The sequence below is a fragment of the Lupinus angustifolius genome, chromosome LG06 (genome assembly GCF_001865875.1).
Source record: "Lupinus angustifolius cultivar Tanjil chromosome LG06, LupAngTanjil_v1.0, whole genome shotgun sequence".
NCBI lineage: Eukaryota > Viridiplantae > Streptophyta > Magnoliopsida > Fabales > Fabaceae > Lupinus > Lupinus angustifolius.
Window position 1 is genome coordinate 20,392,396 of NC_032014.1, and position 18,864 is coordinate 20,411,259.

General features: G+C 32.2%; 1 protein-coding gene across 1 annotated transcript; it reads left to right on the forward strand.

The window, feature by feature from the left end:
• On the forward strand, window positions 7,882-14,055 carry LOC109350143 (FRIGIDA-like protein 3). The gene is made up of 4 exons (XM_019591291.1): window positions 7,882-8,114; window positions 11,510-12,563; window positions 13,115-13,290; window positions 13,403-14,055. Exons 2-4 carry the CDS (start codon window positions 11,534-11,536, stop codon window positions 13,835-13,837), a joined length of 1,641 nt encoding a protein of 546 aa, XP_019446836.1. The 5' UTR covers window positions 7,882-8,114; window positions 11,510-11,533; the 3' UTR covers window positions 13,838-14,055.

The window sequence follows — 18,864 nt, forward strand, 5'->3', positions numbered from 1 at the left end:
TTGGTTAGAAAAATATTTGCTTAGGTAAATTGTTACACATTTTTTATAAACAAAAGCATTTATTCCTTGTTTGAAGCGTTATGTGTCAAAATTCACAAATCATGAAAAATCTCATTGAAATCAATTTTTGACATGCTTATGAACATTTGAAATCATGTTGATCATCTTTAAACTTAGCCAAATGTGAATTCGGATAAGCTTTACATTTTGTTTGAGAACAAACAAAGTTTTAAGTTTGGGGGGAGTTTGATAAGTGTCAAACATACCTAAATTTCATACACTTTTATGGTACTTATCTTAAGCATAATTGAGAAAAACCAACTTAAAAACAATACTTTTTGGAAATATCACAATCTTGTATATTTGTGTTTGTATTTCTCTTTAATGTGTTTTGTAGGATTTAGAAAGAAAAAGAAAAGAGAATAAAGACTCATGGTCCAAGAAGAAAAAGAAGTCAAACTCAAGGTGCTCAAGCAGGCATCTTAGCATGGACCAAGCTACGTTGAGCTGACCTAGACACCAGCCTGGCACGGTCAGACCCATCCTGGTTCATTCAAACCAACCTGGCACAGACCAAGTTGCTCAAGCAGGCAGCTTAGCAGACATGCTTGACTGCTCAGCCTAGCACCAGAGATAGCTTGGCATAGTCAGAATATAAGCTTGGCACGATCAGACACAAGCCTGGCACACACCCAAGATGCTCAAGCAGGCAGCTCAACGGTGCCACATGTGTGCTCAACGGTGAACCAGACACCTGACCAGGTCAGCAAGCACCAAGCCATGTCTCATTCAGCATGGTCAAAGCTGCTCAAGCAGACAACTTAGTGGTGCCACATGTGTGCTCGGTGGTGTTCACCCATAATTAACTTAGTGATCAAGAAACCATGAAGTCATGCATGACCTCACTTCAAGTAGCCCAACATAGGCTTTTTAGGAGTAGCTCACCGTAGCTGGTTCCTTAGCTCACAACTAGCCTGGGTGAGTCAAGCTTAAGGAGGTGGCCAAGCTACTTTACCAAGTGGCCAAACTCATGCTGAAGGGTTTTGGTCAGCTGCTGAGCGGTGCAAAGAAGCAGCTCAGCAGTGGCAGGGAAAACTATAAATAGGAAGGAATTTCCTTCATTCAAAGAGACTTCTTCCTTAAGAAAAAAAACACAATTATCTCTTCTTATTTCTTAGTTTGAAAGCTCGGTTCAAAGAAGCTTTTGTAAGTAAGTTTTATAGTTTTTAGTTTATAATTCAAGAGGAGAAAGGAGAAGGCAAATGAGATGCAAAAATCTATTTTGTAATCTCATTTGGAACTTAAAGCATCCAATCCTTGGATGGATGGCTCATGCTCCTAACAATTTCATTTGAAAGTTGATTATGTATTTCTTATTCTTCTATTATTCTAAATTTGAATTTTAATCATTCAAGTTGGTGCTTTGGTTAATTTTATTTGTTTGAGAAGTTATTAATGCTCTTTTTAGATTGATCACCTAAAAACCGATTTCATGTCATGAAAAATTATTTGTCTCAAACACTTAACAAATAAACTAAGAAGTAGTTGTACTACTTAGTTTATTTGCTAAGTTAAGCATATTTTTCTTAGGATCTTATATTCATTACTACTTCAGTATTAGAGTAGCTAAGATCAGGGTGTGACAACCTAGTCTCTTTGTAGACGTAGTATTGTTTAGTAGTGAATATAAGTGATCATCATTCTACCATTTTAGGACATACACTAAAAGGAGGATTTCAGACCTTGGTGTTTGGAGTTAATCAAAGTAAAACATAAGAACTTGTCTAAGTAGTTCAAATACATAAGAAGTTGAGAAATACTTTCATCATTCAAAATGATCTTGTCTCCTCAAGAATTTGTTAATACTTAGTTTATGTTTCTTGTTAAGTGTTTATGTGCATATCAAATCCAATCAAAAACAACCAAAATATGTTCACTCATTATTTGTGCATTGACATATTCATATGATTCATTCTATTAGGCAATTCCTTGTGGTTCGACATAACCATATACTATACTACAATTGAATCTTGAAAGATGTGTAAATTGTAAAATAGTAAAGTGTTATCAATAAATTTATTTGTTGAAACACCTTTTAATATACAAAAGTGATGAAGCTAACTAACTAACTTTTATTTATTGTTATTTACCTTCCGCAATTTATTTAAGCTTTGATACCAACCTTCCTTAAGGAAGAAGTTTGGTTTGTTAATAAAAGGAACCTGAGAGGGAATAAATAAATAAAGATCACTTAACTTTATTATTTTTTTGTTATTTATTTATTTATTTGTTTCTAACAACTAACTATTCATCACTTTTGTACATTAGAATACCATTAAACCGGTGTTGGAATTTATTCCACAAAACCGAGATGGTATTCAAAGGTACTTAATAATTATGTAATAGGGGATTGCTTCGATATCATTGTACCGGCGTTAGAATTTATTCTAATAAAGTCGAGATGGGGCAAAGAAGGAATAACTTATTCACATAATTATTAGAAGTAAGTTGTAACTGGAATATTCTTGAAACCATTATACTGACATTGAAATTTATTTCATCAAAGTCGAGATGGCTAACAAAGAATAAAACCGAGTTCTATTACTTAACCAAATAAAGAAAACACACCGAAGAGAAAACTTCGCCTTTCAACAGTTTTTAAGTTCCTAAATCTAAGTGACTGGGTTAACTGAAAATTCAAAAATAATAATAAATAAATAAATAATGTTAGGGTTCCTAAATCTAAGTGATTAGGTTAACCGAAAATTCAAAATAATAATAGATAAATTAATTAAGAAAACGATTTTAAGAAATAACAATTTTGAATTAGGAATGAGCTACTATGAGCTCATACTCTTTTTCTAAAAAGAGAAAGAAAAATGTTTTTTTATTTATTTATTTTTTATTTTTTGAAATTTTTAATATTAAATGTATAGGAAATAATTAATTTTATTTTTATCCATATTTTATAAAAAAATTGGAATAATTTAAATAATTAAATAATCAAATACATTAACAACCTCATTTAAATTTGAGAAGGGAATAACAAAAAAGTTATTAAAATAATATGAAAAGATAGGGTCAAACCAGTCTGTTAAGATCCCTAAAACTAAGAGATTAAATTTATCCAAATTTGAATTTTTGTTAACCAAAATTTTGGGATCCGGTAGTTGAAAGTTCACTATAAATAGAGCCCAGTGTGAACATAAAAATGACACTGTAAATACTGAAAATATTGAAAAAGCCAAGAAAATACTCTACACAAAAGTACCTAGCCATTGTGAGAGAGAGAAATTTGTTATTTCACAGTAATCCAGTGCAGACGGGAACACTTTGTTCCTGTGCACTCACGTCCTCCTTGAACCATAGCCACTGAATCAGAATACTTCCATCATCTTCACGTTGACTCATGGCTAGCCAATCAAGAAGCGAAATGCACTTGTGTCGCGCCACACCAGAGGCATGCACCAGTGAGTGCGCAGAATCCCCTACACGCGGGTCTACGCTCCGTCCCATGCACCCTTCAACTCAGCTCATCAGACTGCGCCATATATATCTGCACGATAAGCTTATCCAGTCTCACCCACAATGGATCACAATACCCACCAAGTTTCATTTTATTTATTTTATGAATGGTTCTATTTTATTTGTATATGTTAATACTACACTATTAAACATATTGATTTAATAAATAACATATAACTATATCGTAATATTTTTTATAATAACAAACATAAATCAAATCAATAAAATAAAAATAAATATTAAATCTTTTTTTAGCATAAATAGTAATAAAAATTGACTAAAAATAAAAATCACTTCTATATAGCAAATAATCAACAAACTCTTTTTTCTCTTTGAAACTCAAATAGAAATTTTTGCCAACTAACTAAATAACCATAACTTTTTTATTGTAATTAAAATTATCATTTGTAAAAAAATTATTTTGTACAAATACATATATTTAAGAATGTTAATTATAAATGCTTATGATATAATTTTGGGAGTTAATCAAAGATTGAGTTAAGGTCGCACTAGAGGTCTCTTTCTTCTCAGATCATTTTCAAAAGGTCACGCTACGTAGCTTCTTTTCAATCGATTAAATCTCAAAATCAATTAAATTCCATTTTCTTAATTAAATAAATAACAAAAATTAACCAAATAAAAAAATTCAATAATAAACAAAACTTGCAAAATATATATTTTGACTAAAAAATATATTCTCTTTAATTAAAATACCTTCAACCAACAAACCTTTTTCTATCTAAAGAACTACGTAAGCCTTGATTCCCTTAATAGAGATACATAGGATCGGGGTCAATCTTGTTAGGCACAATAATAAAAATAAATATTTTTTCTTTTTAATAATTAGTTAATTCATCAGACAATTTAATAAAAATAAAAATAATAATAATAAAGTCATATATTTTAATGAAAAGTACCGCTTAAGGCAGGCGGGTAGTATGCTAATATTTTTCCTACTTCGTAACCGAGTCCCGAACCTGGATATCAAAAATTCAAAAGCCCAAGGTAATTGGGCTTAAAATATTTTTTCTACATTTTTAACTATAAAATGTAGTGGCAACTCTAAAAAAAAGGTTATGTAGCCGAAAATCGGGGCACGACATAAACGGGTCAAGATCTTCTCGAGTTGAAGGTTACAATATTGTCTTTGTAGATCTAAGAGTGATATGTCTTGCAAATGAAAAGAAGCTTTCACATTTTTCTTGCTGAAATAAACAATAATAAATAGACGAGAGTAGTGAATGAAATATAGTACAAGTGCTCAAATTTCAACAGTTCAAATTATTAAGGCATACAAATGACACAACTAGAAATAGCAACGGGGTGGATCGGGATCGAATTTGCACTTATCCAAACCTGAATCCAAAATTCAGAACTCAAACCTGAATCCAAACTCAGTGGGGTTGAAAATAATGTTACTATCCCCCATTGATTTTTAGGTAACCCGAACCCGATGAGAAACCTGAAACCTTTATTCTACTAGCATACTAATGAAAGAAATGAGACCTTTATCAACATAATATCTAAAGGTGATATGAGTACACGGTCCTTTGTATTAGCAATGAGTTTTCTTTCATTTTTAATATGCAAGCCGCCAATAGATTCATCCACTTACCTTTTTTTCCTCATTGTTAACGACACATATTTATAGAATGAATGACTAAAAAATTTATGATGACTTTCATTTAGCTTTGATCTTCTTTTTTCATTTTCCCTATTACTAATTATGATAAGAGAGTAATAGTGTTTGGTGCACATAAATGCACACTGGTGGAGCAAAGAAGACACATATATATCTGTACAATGAGGGCGAGTTTAGGATATGGTAGTAGTTGTATCAAACCCAAAAATTGATCTCGGGTAAAATTCGAAACCGAACTCAATCACAATGGGTTTTCCCCATTAATTTCGAGTTGAGTTCAGACGGGTATCCACAAGTTCAGTTTTCATTATCATCCCTAGACACAACCATTTCTACAATTGAAAAAGATGATGTACCTCAAGCCAAGAGTATAAAGAATAAAGGTGGTGCCTCTCATGTAAAAGATATATAAGCCAAAGAGTTGTGTGGAGAAGAATAAAAAATAAAGACGATAATAAGTTTATCATGAGATATAGTTGCTGCATCCATTTAGGGTAGGAGGAAGAGACACTAAATGAAGAACAAGAGAAAATAGAGGAATAAATTTGTGAGAAAAGGAAATATTGTTCATTGAATGGAAAAGAATAGAACGGGAAGCATCAGAAAACTATTAACAATGTTTGAGTTTAGTTGAATGGAGAAGAAATGAATGTGAAACACGAGGAAAATAATGTTAATGGAGAAGAATAGATTTTAAGTTAACACTGTTAATAGTGTTTATCATATGAATGTTGAGTTGGAATTCTTTTTACAGTTGTCTTTATATAGTTGGTACTAATGCCACTAGTACTTAAGGTACAATACCTAAATTTAGTCTTTGATATTAATTCTTGACAATTTCGTGGAATAAGTAAAGATGTGAAATTAATTCACCACACTCTAAAGTTTTGTGCAAAGTTTAAAGAGGAAAATCATTAATCAGAATTTCAAACTATTAAATAAAAGTCTCATTCAAACCAATAGAAAAATGTTTAAAGACTAATAGTTTAAAATATATATTTTGATTGTTGTAGGAATTTTGTTACACTCACAAGATTCATGTGTCAATTATTCTTGACTCTTGAATAAAACTAATATATAAAAATAAATGTTGAATAGTGGAACAATAATGTAAAAAGTCTAATGATGAGTGAATATTAAATTAAGTGTTTAAAATGATTCTCAGTGCTTTAAATTAAAAATAAGTTGAAAAATATATATGTAGTTAGTTAAATAACTACAAGAACAACTTCTTTAAGAAATAAATAAAAAATATCTATATCATATAAAATGTATTAATTCAAATCTCAATTAAGCCATTAAATCTTTTCACGTTTTGAAGGAAAAGGAAGTGAAAGAGAAGACTTTGAAATCATCTCTTTAGTGTATTTCATGACTTTCAAACCTTCCATTTCTCTTCATTCCCTTCCAAAATTAAACTCACAAACAAACCCTTATGAATGACAAAAAAACCCAAAATATGGTTATATATACTTTATTATTATTTCATTTTTTTACTGATTATACTATAATAAAATATTAATCATACACATATTTTATTATTCATGTAATAATTATTTTTATATATTAATTATTATAATATATATAAATATATAATTAAATTTAATAACTCGTCGAGTACTAGCGAAAACTCACTATTTGCACGAATAGCTACAAATAATAGGGTATGAGCATGGACAAGTACTAGGGATGAGCATGATCTTATCCTATTCACCTGTCTGATTGGTTTTAATCATGATCGAGTTCAAATAGGACCGAGTCTAATTGAGTGTAAGGTCAGATTTGAGTTAAAAAAAATTAGACTCAAATAATATTTAGGGTTCGGTTGGGGAAAAACATGACCCGACCTTAAGGGTAGAAACACGCCAGGCCAAGCTTTGGCTTAAATAAGCCGAACCTATATAATATCTAGGAACTTGACCTAACATGTTAGCATGTTTAAAACATGTCAAAGCCTAGGCCTAACATGTTTAAAAGTTTGGTATGACCTGTTAATCTGTTTAGATGCCTTTTATACTATATAATCTTAAAATATGTCCTCATGTATACTTTTAAATAGGTTAATAGACATACTTTTAACTAGACCATTCTAATCCTTATAATTAAATTATATCTTTGTATACATTTTATACTAAAATTACATATATAATAATATTACTTATATTAAAATTGTATAATATGAATATTATTACATAATATAACTAAATAGGTTGGTCGTGTAGGCTTAATATGCATTTTGGATGACCTAAAGCCTAACATATTAAACTAAATATGTTAAGCATAAGCCTTACCTATTCACGAAAAAAAACATAGTCCGATCTAGCTTGTTATAGGTTAGATAATAGATCCCTAATAGATGGTCTGACATGTTCCCACTCTATCCAACCCGACCCATAGTCATTCACTTATAATATTTGTATGTGTATCTGTTTAATTGTATGTAGAGTAATAACATTTATTTGGTCAAAAATATTATTGATTATCTAATTTTTATTATATATATGATTAACAATATATACTTATATTATTTTATATGTTAAATTATATATCCATACTAACAAAATAAAATATTTAGAAAATTTTATGTAAAAAATGTATATATTATATTCAAGACCTTACAAATATTTAGAGTTGGATTATGTTAAAGTTTATGTTCTGTTCCAGACCCAAATTGGCCGGTGCTAGTGTAAAAAACTAATGATGATTTTAGTGATTTAATATTTACCCCGGATATATAAGTTTATGGACGAAGACATGTTTACCCTCATCTCTCCAAGTTCAATCGCTCCATCTTCCTTCCCAAAAATTCACCGCACATAGTAACCTTTCACTCTGTAATCGAAGCCCTACCCCATTATTTCAATTTCTAAGCCACCAATTGGGACACCCAGTCTTCCAAATTAAGGGCAAAAGAAAAGTGCTAGCTCAAATATTTCTCGCAAGTGAGGTACTATTATTTACCTCATTCATCCCTGATTTTTCTATACCTTGTACTGAATTTTGTATTTTGAATGTTCATTTTTTGTTTTAATTATTCTAATTCGTTTTAGATTTCATTGTTTTGTTAGAAAAGAAAGGGCTTTTGTATTTCATCTAGGTCTATATATTTGTGTTATTTTATTATAAGGAAACAACAAATGCGTTCTGCTACAACCGCACGTAATGATGTGATGGCGTGAACACAATATATGTCAAACTACATTATTTGATATCACGTATTAGTTCTCTTTAGAGGGTGAGTCCCAGCGTAAGCTTAGGTTGTTTGCTTTGTGACCTAAAGGTTATCTTTTCAAATCCCGGAAATGCCCTGCTAAGACTGCGTACATGTATCTAATACCTTTAAACCCCACTAGGTGAGAGTCTCATGTATTGGGTCACCTAACTACCCATTTCCATTAAACAGAGTCTAGGGTTTGAGTGAATTAAAAAAATAAGATGGTGATAGAACTGTCATTTTAAATGGATTTTCCAGTTCAATATGGATTAGTTGGAATCTAGTAATCTTCAGATATGGAGGGTTTCAAACCAAAAACCATATGAGGTTTGCCTTATTCTATTAACCAGTTTAAGATTTGGAATGTGTTTATTATAAGACATGAAAGAGAATTATATATCAGTAAATGAATTTATTTGATATAAAATAAGCATGCAGCCTTGCAATTAGAAGCCGATTTGAGAAGACTTCTCTCTTATAAGACTCTTTCATCATTTATACTTATTAGCCAATTGATCAGCTCATTTTACCAAACACTTTCAGTTCAATAAGTTAGCTTATCAATACATGGTTTTTGAGTCACTTGTGCAAAGCCTTATAGAGAGGGAAATATACAACAATCATGCCTTAGTCTTACTAGATGGAGTTGACTATATGGATTGAACGATGCCCAAATACTATATCATAAATTATGTCCATTTACAAAACATTGGTCTCTAAATCTTTCCTAATTATTTCGTAAATCGTTTTTCTTCCACTTAATTTACTCTCCTTACTGGGGGGTTCTAACAGTCTCCAACTAAGGCGTGATCCTACTGTCTTTTCTACAATAGAAGCTACTACAATTTTCTTCCTAATGCATTTATTTCTAATCATATATTTTTTACTATGTTCACTCATCCGACACAATATTCTTGTCTCTACTATATTAAGTTTATATTTTTTGTTGACATTTGACTGCCCAACATTCAACCTCATATACATTGTGGGTCTTATACATCTGGAGCAAAATTTCTCCTTAAGCTTGAGTTGCACATCTCTATCACATGTGAAACTCGATGCACTCCATCATTTTATCCATCTCGCTTGATTCTTATGGTTTCCGTCTTCATCAACTTTTTCATTGTGTTGTATGATTTATCATTTTCTCCAATATACTTAAATCCAATAATTTGTGGTATAATATGATCGTCAATATTTACATCTATAGTAGGATTTGTCTACGTATTGTTAAACTTGCACTCTATATACTTTGTCTTACTCCAACTTCTACAAAAGTCATGTACTTCTAAAGCTTGTATCCACAGTTTTAGTGTTCTATTTAATAGCTTTCTCAATCCTTCAACTAGGACAATATCATCCACGAAAACCATGCATTGTGGCACTAGTTCTTGGATATGCTCATGAGGCAAATCTAAAACCAATGTAAACAAATAGGGGCTCAATGTTGACCTTTGGTGTAATCTTATGGCAATAAGAAAATCTTCTGAGATTTCATCTTATGTTTTCACATTGGTCTTAATCTCATCATAACATGTATCCTTGATTGATCAAATGTTGGCAATTGGAAATTTTTTATTCTTTAGAGCTTTCCAAAATACCTCTATAGGCACTTTATTATACGCCTTCTCCAAATCAGTGAAAGTCATATCCAAGTTCCTTTGGTTCTTCCAGTATTTCTTCATCAATCACCGTAGCAAATATTAGGGGTGAGTAGGACTGACCTTATCCGTTTATCCAGTTTAGCCCGATCATGATCGAACCCAAATACGTCGTGTCTCATCGGGTCTAGGGTTGGGTTCGAGTTTAAGATTTAGACCCAATTTAGGGTCGGGTAGGACTGTAGGAGACAATCATGACTTGTCCCGGACCCGTCCCATGTTACTTACTCATTATGTTAGTATGTGTCTCTATTCAATGATGTACAGAGTAATGACATCTCTTGGGGTCGAAAGTATTATTGATTATCTAATTGTTTCATTATATATACATAACTAACAATCTATATACACATATCATTTCATATGTCAAATTATATATTCATAATACTAAATAATATTCAGAGGACTTTATCTAAAAAAAGTTATGCATTATATTTAGGCGGGTCTAGGTTCGGTTTCATAGGCTGACCCGGTCGACTATTAGGGTCGAGTTAGCTTCGGATTTAAGGTCAGGTCCGAGTTCAAAAAATGACCTAATCAATATTTAGGATCGGGTAAGGGACAAGCCTTACCCGGCCCAACCAGACCCATGCTCACCCCTAGCAAATATAATGCCCCCATGGTCAACCTTAGTATAAAACCAAATTGATTTCCAATGATACGTGTCTCTTGTTTCAACCTACGCTCAATTATCCTCTCTCACAACCTCATAGTATGGCTCATGATCTTAATCCCATGATAGGTTGCACAATTTATGTTGTCATTGTTCTTATTAATAGGGATTATAATGATTCCCCTTTACTCGACTGACATTTTTAGACCCCATGATCTCATTAAGCAACCTTGCGAGCCAACTTATGCCATGCTCTTCTAGAATCTACCCTATAAAGGGAAATATGATCCAATTATTTCGTCTAATTTGATAAAGTATTTCTATGTTTGGTGTTTTAACTTGCAAAAACATAATTATGTTAGATAAATGGATAAGGGAAGTATGAAGAGAGAGGTTGGAGGTACCTTTAGATGGAAATTAAAGGAATGGAGATATCAAAACTAGGTTAATGTTATTGTTAAGTCCTTCTAAAAATTATGTTATTCAATAAAGAACACCATGGACTATGCCATTTTTGAAAATTTCATAGAGAAATGGGGAGGGTGAGCATCAATTCAACAATAAGGTTGCCTGTAGTGTGGCATGTAGGTCATGGTTCAAATATTGGAAGCAACCTTTTCATTTGCAGGGGTAAGGCTGCGTCCTTTTTATGTGGGGGCCTTTTTTTACGTAGGAGCCTTCTGCACTAGGCCACCCTTTTTTTTAATGTTTATTTGTTACTCTTCTTTTTTTTCCATGGACAGTTCAATTTATTGTGATAGAGGATTTAACAGCAATTACTATTTCATGTTTTCCTTATGGTATTATTAGGGTCTGTAAGAGCTTCTAACCATTAAATTGAATTGTTCTTGAAGCTTTGTTGAGCACACTTCCTGAATATGGGTGACTTGGAGCAGAGCATGGAAAATAACACAGAGGCACTGATGGATCAGCTTGCTCAGGCATTTCTTGAATTGGAAGCTCAAAAGGGGGATTTTGAGAACAAGATTCAGTGGGTTGAAATTAAGCAGCATTTCCTTGACCTTGAGGCGTCCTCAAAGAAGCAACTTGAAGAGGTGGAAGCCAAAGAGAAGACGTATGAAGAGAAACAAATAGAAATGGATACACTAGTTGCAGAGAGAAAGGCAGCAGTTGATTCTAAAGAGCAAGACCTCTTAGATCGGCTGCAGGAGCTTAAGGATGTCGCTGCTGCTTCCATTGCAGAAGCCCGTGCCATTTATAAGACTGCAACTTTGGAACCTGTATATGATGGGGAGAAGGAGAACAAAGGCAACGAGGTAAGCAACTTTCTTGGTGATACAGATTCAGAGGAGGATTTTCCTCATAAATCAGGTGAAAATTCTGAAGGTGTGGCCAATGAGTTTAGGCCACTTCCTGAGCTGACACATTTTTGTAAGAAAATGAATGTGAAAGGTCTTCTGAATTATATTGAGGAGAATAAAAAAAATCTGCCTGTTATTCGTGAATCAATTTCTGTTGCATTAGAAAGTGCAACTGATCCGGCACAGTTGGTGCTGGATTCTCTGAAGGGGTTTTACCCCACCAAACCAAAAGATAAAAGGAATGCTGCCCTTCATGGCAAGCGAAAGTCCTGTATTATAATTATGGAAGCCTTAGCCACCTTAGTGGCAAGGGCTGATCCAAGTGCAGATCACTTTCTGAACCCTGAAACCAAGCAGCAAGCCAAAGCAATTGCTGATGAGTGGAGGCCCAAGTTAGCTACAGCGGACATTGATAGTGCCAATGGAAACTCATTGGAAGCAGAGGCATTCTTGCAAGTTCTTTCAACTTTTAGGATTGCTTCAGAGTTCGATGAAGAAGAACTCTGCAAGCTTGTACTTGGAGTTGCTCAGCGTAAGCGAGCACCAGAGCTCTGCCGCTCTGTTGGGTTAATCAACAAAGTGCCAGGTTGGTGTCTTTTAAATAAACTGACTTGTGAAGTCTGCAGTGAAGGATAGTCCTGTTAGATATCATCCGTACGCTAGATGAATAATTTTCTTTAGTGAGTGTTTGGATAAGTTAATTTTAGGGGAATGTAACTGACAAGAGTATTTAACATATAATTTTTCTGAGCATCCTGCTTTTGGTCAAAGAATTTCAAATTTCCTTTGGAATTTTAGTTAGTTACTCTTCCATTTAGGATGAGGTATTTGGAATACGAAATTATGAGGTTGAATTTTGAAATCCTGCATGAACCTCTAATTCAACGCTCTTTCTCTCCACCTCCACGCTCCCTTCCTTTGAGTGGTTTGAAATGCTTCCCTTCTATTTTACATTCTTGAGATTTTAAAATCCCTTATCCAAACACAGGCTTAGGGCTTTATAGTCAGATTACCTTTCCACTTGTAGACATTTAGGACATATATTTTGCTGATTTTGTTTTGATTTTACTTGCTAATAGGTAATGCAATTATGAGATTGTCATATATTTCTTATTCTAATTTTCACTATTTATGTAGGTATTATAGAATCATTAATCAGTGGTGACAACCAAATCTCTGCTGTACATTTTATTCATGCCTTCCAGCTCCAAGAAAGCTTCGCCCCTGTGCCCCTTTTGAAGGTTTACCTCAAGAACCAGAGGAGAGATTCACAAGTAAAGACTGGACGTGTGAGTGATGTTCTAAGTGCAAAGGTATGATTTTTGCTTGTATGAAGTTCAAATCAAGTGATTGTCTTCATTCAGGATTTTTCTTGTGTTCTGCATCGTTTATAATGTCATATTTTACGTTCTCATTTATTTGCAGAATGATGCCAATGCTAGAGAGCTTAGAGCACTGAGGGCTGTAATTAAGTGTATCGAAGAATACAATCTTCAATCTGAATACCCACTTGATAATCTTCAGATAAGGGTAAGTCAACTACAGAGGATCAATCCAGATAAAAAGAGAAGTGGAGAGTTCAACAGACGTCAACAATTGAAGAGGCCAAGAGCGAATGAGAGATATTCATCGTCTCGTTCATATGGCTCATATGGCGGCAATGCTGCTTCAGCTGGAGTTATTAGTAGGCATGTTCCACCTGTTCAAACAGCATATGCAGGAACTCCTGATAGGTATAACCATGCTGGTGCAATTGCATATGATTATCAAGTTCCTGGCCAAGCCATACACACTCAACCAGCTAATGTCCCTCCTTATAACTATGATCATTATGCATCATACAACCCATATATGGGTTGATTTTAACATCTAAGCACTATTAAAAAACAATACGGTTAACCAATTAGTGGTTCTATCTCTGCATTTGAAAATGTGACTTTTGGTTTTGATTTTCTTTCTTAGAAGCTAAAGGATAAGATTAGTCTTGTATTTCTATCCAAAATATAACTCAAGTTAAATGAAGTGCTTGTTTGTCTACCCCTTTACATGCTTCCCTCACTTGGGAGTTGGGAGTATACTTTAGGCATATTATATCAAGCTATGAAAATTTCACTATCTGATGTTAAAGGAATATACAGTGTATTATACTTCTGAAACAGTAAGGCAATGTCTGGTGTTTCATGGAAGATGCTTGCAACTTTTGCCTTACGCATCAACCCATGTAGACAATCCTACCTAATAGGAGCAAGGCTTGGTATGTTATTGTAGTAATCACAACAATCTAAAAGACAACGGGTCATCGAAAAGTTTGACTTTTAGGGTTTGTTATCAAGTTGGTTTTTAGAAGAGAAAAAGAAAGAAAAGGCAAGAAAATTATTTTATAAATGTATTTCATGATTCCACTTTTTCTTTGAGTTTGTTACCTTATAAACAGACTCAGAAGAGCCTTCCAAGTTCCACCAAGTAGTTTGTGTTCTTATTTATGATCTTGTTATGCTCCTGAGATGACAAATTCTAAACCTCATATACAAAACAAGGTTAAGTGGATTACTCTTTACGAGAATATTATGTTGTGTCTTTTAGCTAGGCTCCAAAGAAAGTTGTTTTTCTTTTATTTACCACAATAGTAAAATTGTTGTTTAGTGATCAATAAATCATGAGTTTAAATCTCAGAAATAGTCGTGCATATCCATCCTTCTCATACCTAAGGATGGCAACGGGGTAGAATGAGCATGAGTAGTGTAAAATTTACGGGTACTCGCACGGATAACAAGTATTTGCGGGTACTCAATAAGTTTTTAAGTTTCAATATATATTTATATATTTTATAATAATGAATACATATAAAATAATTATTACATGAACCATCAAATTTATAATATATTTCACTTATTAAAATTGATTATAAGAAAATAAAAATATATATAATATATAATTATAAAATAATAATAAAAATGTAATATATATATATATATATATATGGGTGTCATGATATTTATTCCCACCTAAAATTATTTTTATGAATACTTATTATAGATATTTTAGGGTACCTGTTTCGCAGGTATTTTTTGCCATCAACCAGACCTCATTAGGTGCAAACCACGTGTTACACTGAGTATGATGTAGTGCCATTTTATCATGTATTTATTTCATTCTATTGCTTCACCTGACTGACCTTACACTTTTGTCATTTGCATTTTAACCTGTCAATTCAACCCTCTAGTTTGTAGGCATTTTGATTCATCAACGTTCCACTTTCTCAGAAGCTTAGTTTTCGTATGATTATTTTTTCTTAAAAGATATAAATGACTCATTCTTATTTTTTTGTTATGATAATTAGAATTAGTTTTACTTTAAATGGTAACTTGAGTTTCAAACAACTATAAATTTTCCTATTGTATAAATTCTTTACACTTTGGCTTTATACATAATTCAATTACAATAATAAAAGTTCAATTCTTTTCTTCTTTTTTGCTCTTTCAATTTCCTTCTTTTCTTTTTTGTATGGTTGCTAAGAAACTAAGATGGTATCAGAGCAAAGTTATTTATTTCGCAATTTTTTTATCTTTCTTGTTCATGTTATGTATGACAAAAAGAAGTTTTCCCTCTTCACATTCAATTTGCTCCATGACATCAAATTCTCAAAAGGAAAAGGAGGAATTCCTTATATCACTTTCAGAACTTGCAAGATATTTCATTGAGCAATGCAAATACAAATTATGATGGCAAAGAGAGTGAAGGAGCCCGGTAACGTTTTCCTCAATCACATATGCATGGAGACAAAGAAAACAATGTTATTTTTTTCAGTGCAAGATTGGTTCTTCTGTTGATCTTTTCAAAGTAGAAACCGATAGAATTTATTGGGGTCTTAAATCTATTTGATTCATTCTAGTTTGAGTTTATTTTTTTGACAAAAAAATCTCAACCTCAATATGCTTCATTTCTTTATCACTCTCTTTTACAATCTTCATATTCTCTATTTCTCTAAATTTTCATTGATATCTTTGAGAAAATGTTGACAATATTTCCCTTAATTATTCTCAATATTCTCGAAGCAAATATTGCCCATATTATTCTCTTGTTATTCTTGAGCAAAGTTGCTCATATTTCATCTCACTTTTCTCTTGATATTCTGATCAAAATTGCTCATATTTTATTATGCCAAGAAACCAAGATGGTATTCTACTTGAGCATTATTCTTAAAGAAAAGAAACAATCATTCTTTCAACACTTTGGTGGTTCTTCCAAACTCCAAATCCGACTTTTCACGTTTGTTACCTTATACCCAAGCTGAGAGTTAATGGTATTCACTCTCCAGCTTGAGGGGGATGTTAAAGATGTTGATGACTCAATTTTAGATAGTTTTCAATTATAGTGGTTAGGGTTAGTTTTATTTTAAAGGGTAGCTTGAGTTTCAAGCAACTACTAATTTCTTATTGTATGAATTCTTTGCACTTTGTCTTTCTCATAATTCAATTCCAATAATAAAAGTTCAATTCTTTTCTTCTCTTTTGCTCTTTCAATTTCCTTCTTTTCTTTCTTGCATAGTTACTAAAAAACTAAGATTTTTCAAACTCTTTTACTCTTTCCACTTATATTGTCATTTTTTTTAATTTAGTTTACTTAATGACAAATATATTAGGCAGCGAGCATCAAATTTCTAGATGAAAGAATATTAATAAAAAACATCACTGGTTGACGGGAAATCTATGTAACTAGATTAGTTTATTTAGTATGATTAATGCAACTTTGCTCTCTCATTCTCTATTTTTAATCATGTGCAAAATTTGTTTCTCTATTATTTTCTAAGTAATTTTAATCCTCAAATATTCCTGATTATACAACTTTAAGTCATTTCATTAAGCTTGCATCCAAAAGCCATTTCATGCATTCATCGTAGTTTTGGGGTAGTAGTTTGACGGAAGGACTAAAATTGTTATAATTAAGAAGTTTGAGGGCTGAAATCTCCCAAAAGAAAGTTGCAAGACAAGTTTTGTGCATAAGCAAAAGTTAAATATTTTTACAATGATACTATATATATTACATTCCTAAAGTTATTTTCATGAGTTAATAAAAACAGACCGGACATAAATTTTGTTGCCGTTGAGAGTGATATGTTTTTGTTCTTAAATAGATAACCGTTCTCTAATTAGAGCATGATTCCTATTTTCATAAAACCCTTAAGATAATAAAAAAAAACATGAAGAGATAAAAGGGGAAAGAAAGTGCAATGACTCTATTTTCTTCAGTTTTAGAGAAAATGATATTTAATCGCGCTCGTTTGAGTTAGGGACGTTAAAAGTATAAAGTAGACATTTAATAACGTTTATTTGAGTGAGGATTGTTAAAAGTAGAAAGTAGATATTTAACCACGCTCGTTTGTGTGAGCGTTGTCAACCACGCTCGTTTGAGTAAGTGTTGTTAAAAGTATAAAATAAATATTTAACAATGTTGCTTATATGATCATTGTTAAAAGTAGAAAGTAAATATTTAACAAAGCTAACTTGAATTAGCGCTATTAAATTTGTATTTTCAACCATTTAGCAACGTTCAAGCGAGCGTTATTGAGAGTAGACAAATGGTGAGATTCATTTAAGGACAAAAGGTGAGTTGCATCATTATATTGGAGTGAAAAGTGGAAAAATTGCTTAATTTATTGAAAATGTAAATAATTATAAAATAAGTTGTAAGATCTATGGAATGACAATAAATGGGTGAGTATGTTATGAAGATCCTACTCCTAACCTTGACATAATTTTGATAAAGACACCAAAATCATCAAAAAGAAGTAAAAGGAAGAATATCTTAGAGATATAGAAGATGAAGCCTCAAGAATCAAAGCTTTTAAGTCTTCCATATAGGTACTTCTATCCTTAAAATAAAAATCAATTGAAAACTCTTAGTAAAAAAGAAAACAATTTTCAAAATGCTAAGTAATGGATTACTTGGCCTGAGTATCAGGTTATTGAATCTGAGTAACAAATTACTTGAACTGCGTGACAATAAGTAATAGGTTAGTAGGATTGAGTAATAGGTTACCAATCTGGGTAATGAGTTACACAACAAAAATAACACATAGTAACCAATTACTTAGTTGGACAAAATGTACGAGTAACCGGTTACGGTCTACGATAACCTATTAAAGAGAGTCGTTGGACCAGATTTTCAAATTCAAACTGAACAACTTTCATCCAAAATGAATAAGTTTCATTCTAATCAATTTCTACCATCACTTGGGGTAAATGGCTGGTTGGAAGCATGTTAAAGGCCTTGAAACATCCATTCGGTGGCACCACTCTTTCACATAATTTGCACAACTTTTATATACAATTTTATGCATTGGTGAAACTTTAGTTTTAACTTCCAGATTTTTCTGAAGTTGCACACAAGTGTTTGTCTAGAGTTTTTCCAAACTTAAATACTAAAGAACATTATATATTGAGTATAGAAAGAATATAAGGATTGTAAGTTATATAATTGTTGTATATTGTAAAGTAATCATTTACCTAACAAATTTTTCATTTATCTTGTAATTACTTTTCACCATTGAGTGTGGTGGAAGGGGAAAATGTTTGCTTAGAAGTAGTTTTCTTCTAAGTGATGAGATATTTAAGAGTGTAATGTACCGGCAGCTATTTGAGAGAGATTTGTAATTACAACTCAAAATATTAGTGGAGAATTCTTTTTTGCTGTAAGAGTACTAAACATAGTTTTTAGTGGACAAGAATGTGAACCAATATAAAAATTCACTTGTGCACCTTTTCTCTTCTCCTTACTCTTTATTTTCAGTTTCTACACTTGGATATTTTTCTCCATCTTTTCTACTACAACATACTCTAACTTTTATAGCAAAAAAAATACCCTTATCTAGAAAAATAATTCTCATT

What these genes read in the sequence shown, in the direction of transcription:
- LOC109350143 (XM_019591291.1), top strand. Translation starts at nt 11,534, where the DNA reads ATGGGTGACTTGGAGCAGAGCATGGAAAATAACACAGAGGCACTGATG. An exon ending in GTTAATCAACAAAGTGCCAG is followed by an intron (nt 12,564 to 13,114) that starts GTTGGTGTCTTT and finishes CTATTTATGTAG; the next exon opens with GTATTATAGAATCATTAATC. An exon ending in GTGATGTTCTAAGTGCAAAG is followed by an intron (nt 13,291 to 13,402) that starts GTATGATTTTTG and finishes ATTTATTTGCAG; the next exon opens with AATGATGCCAATGCTAGAGA.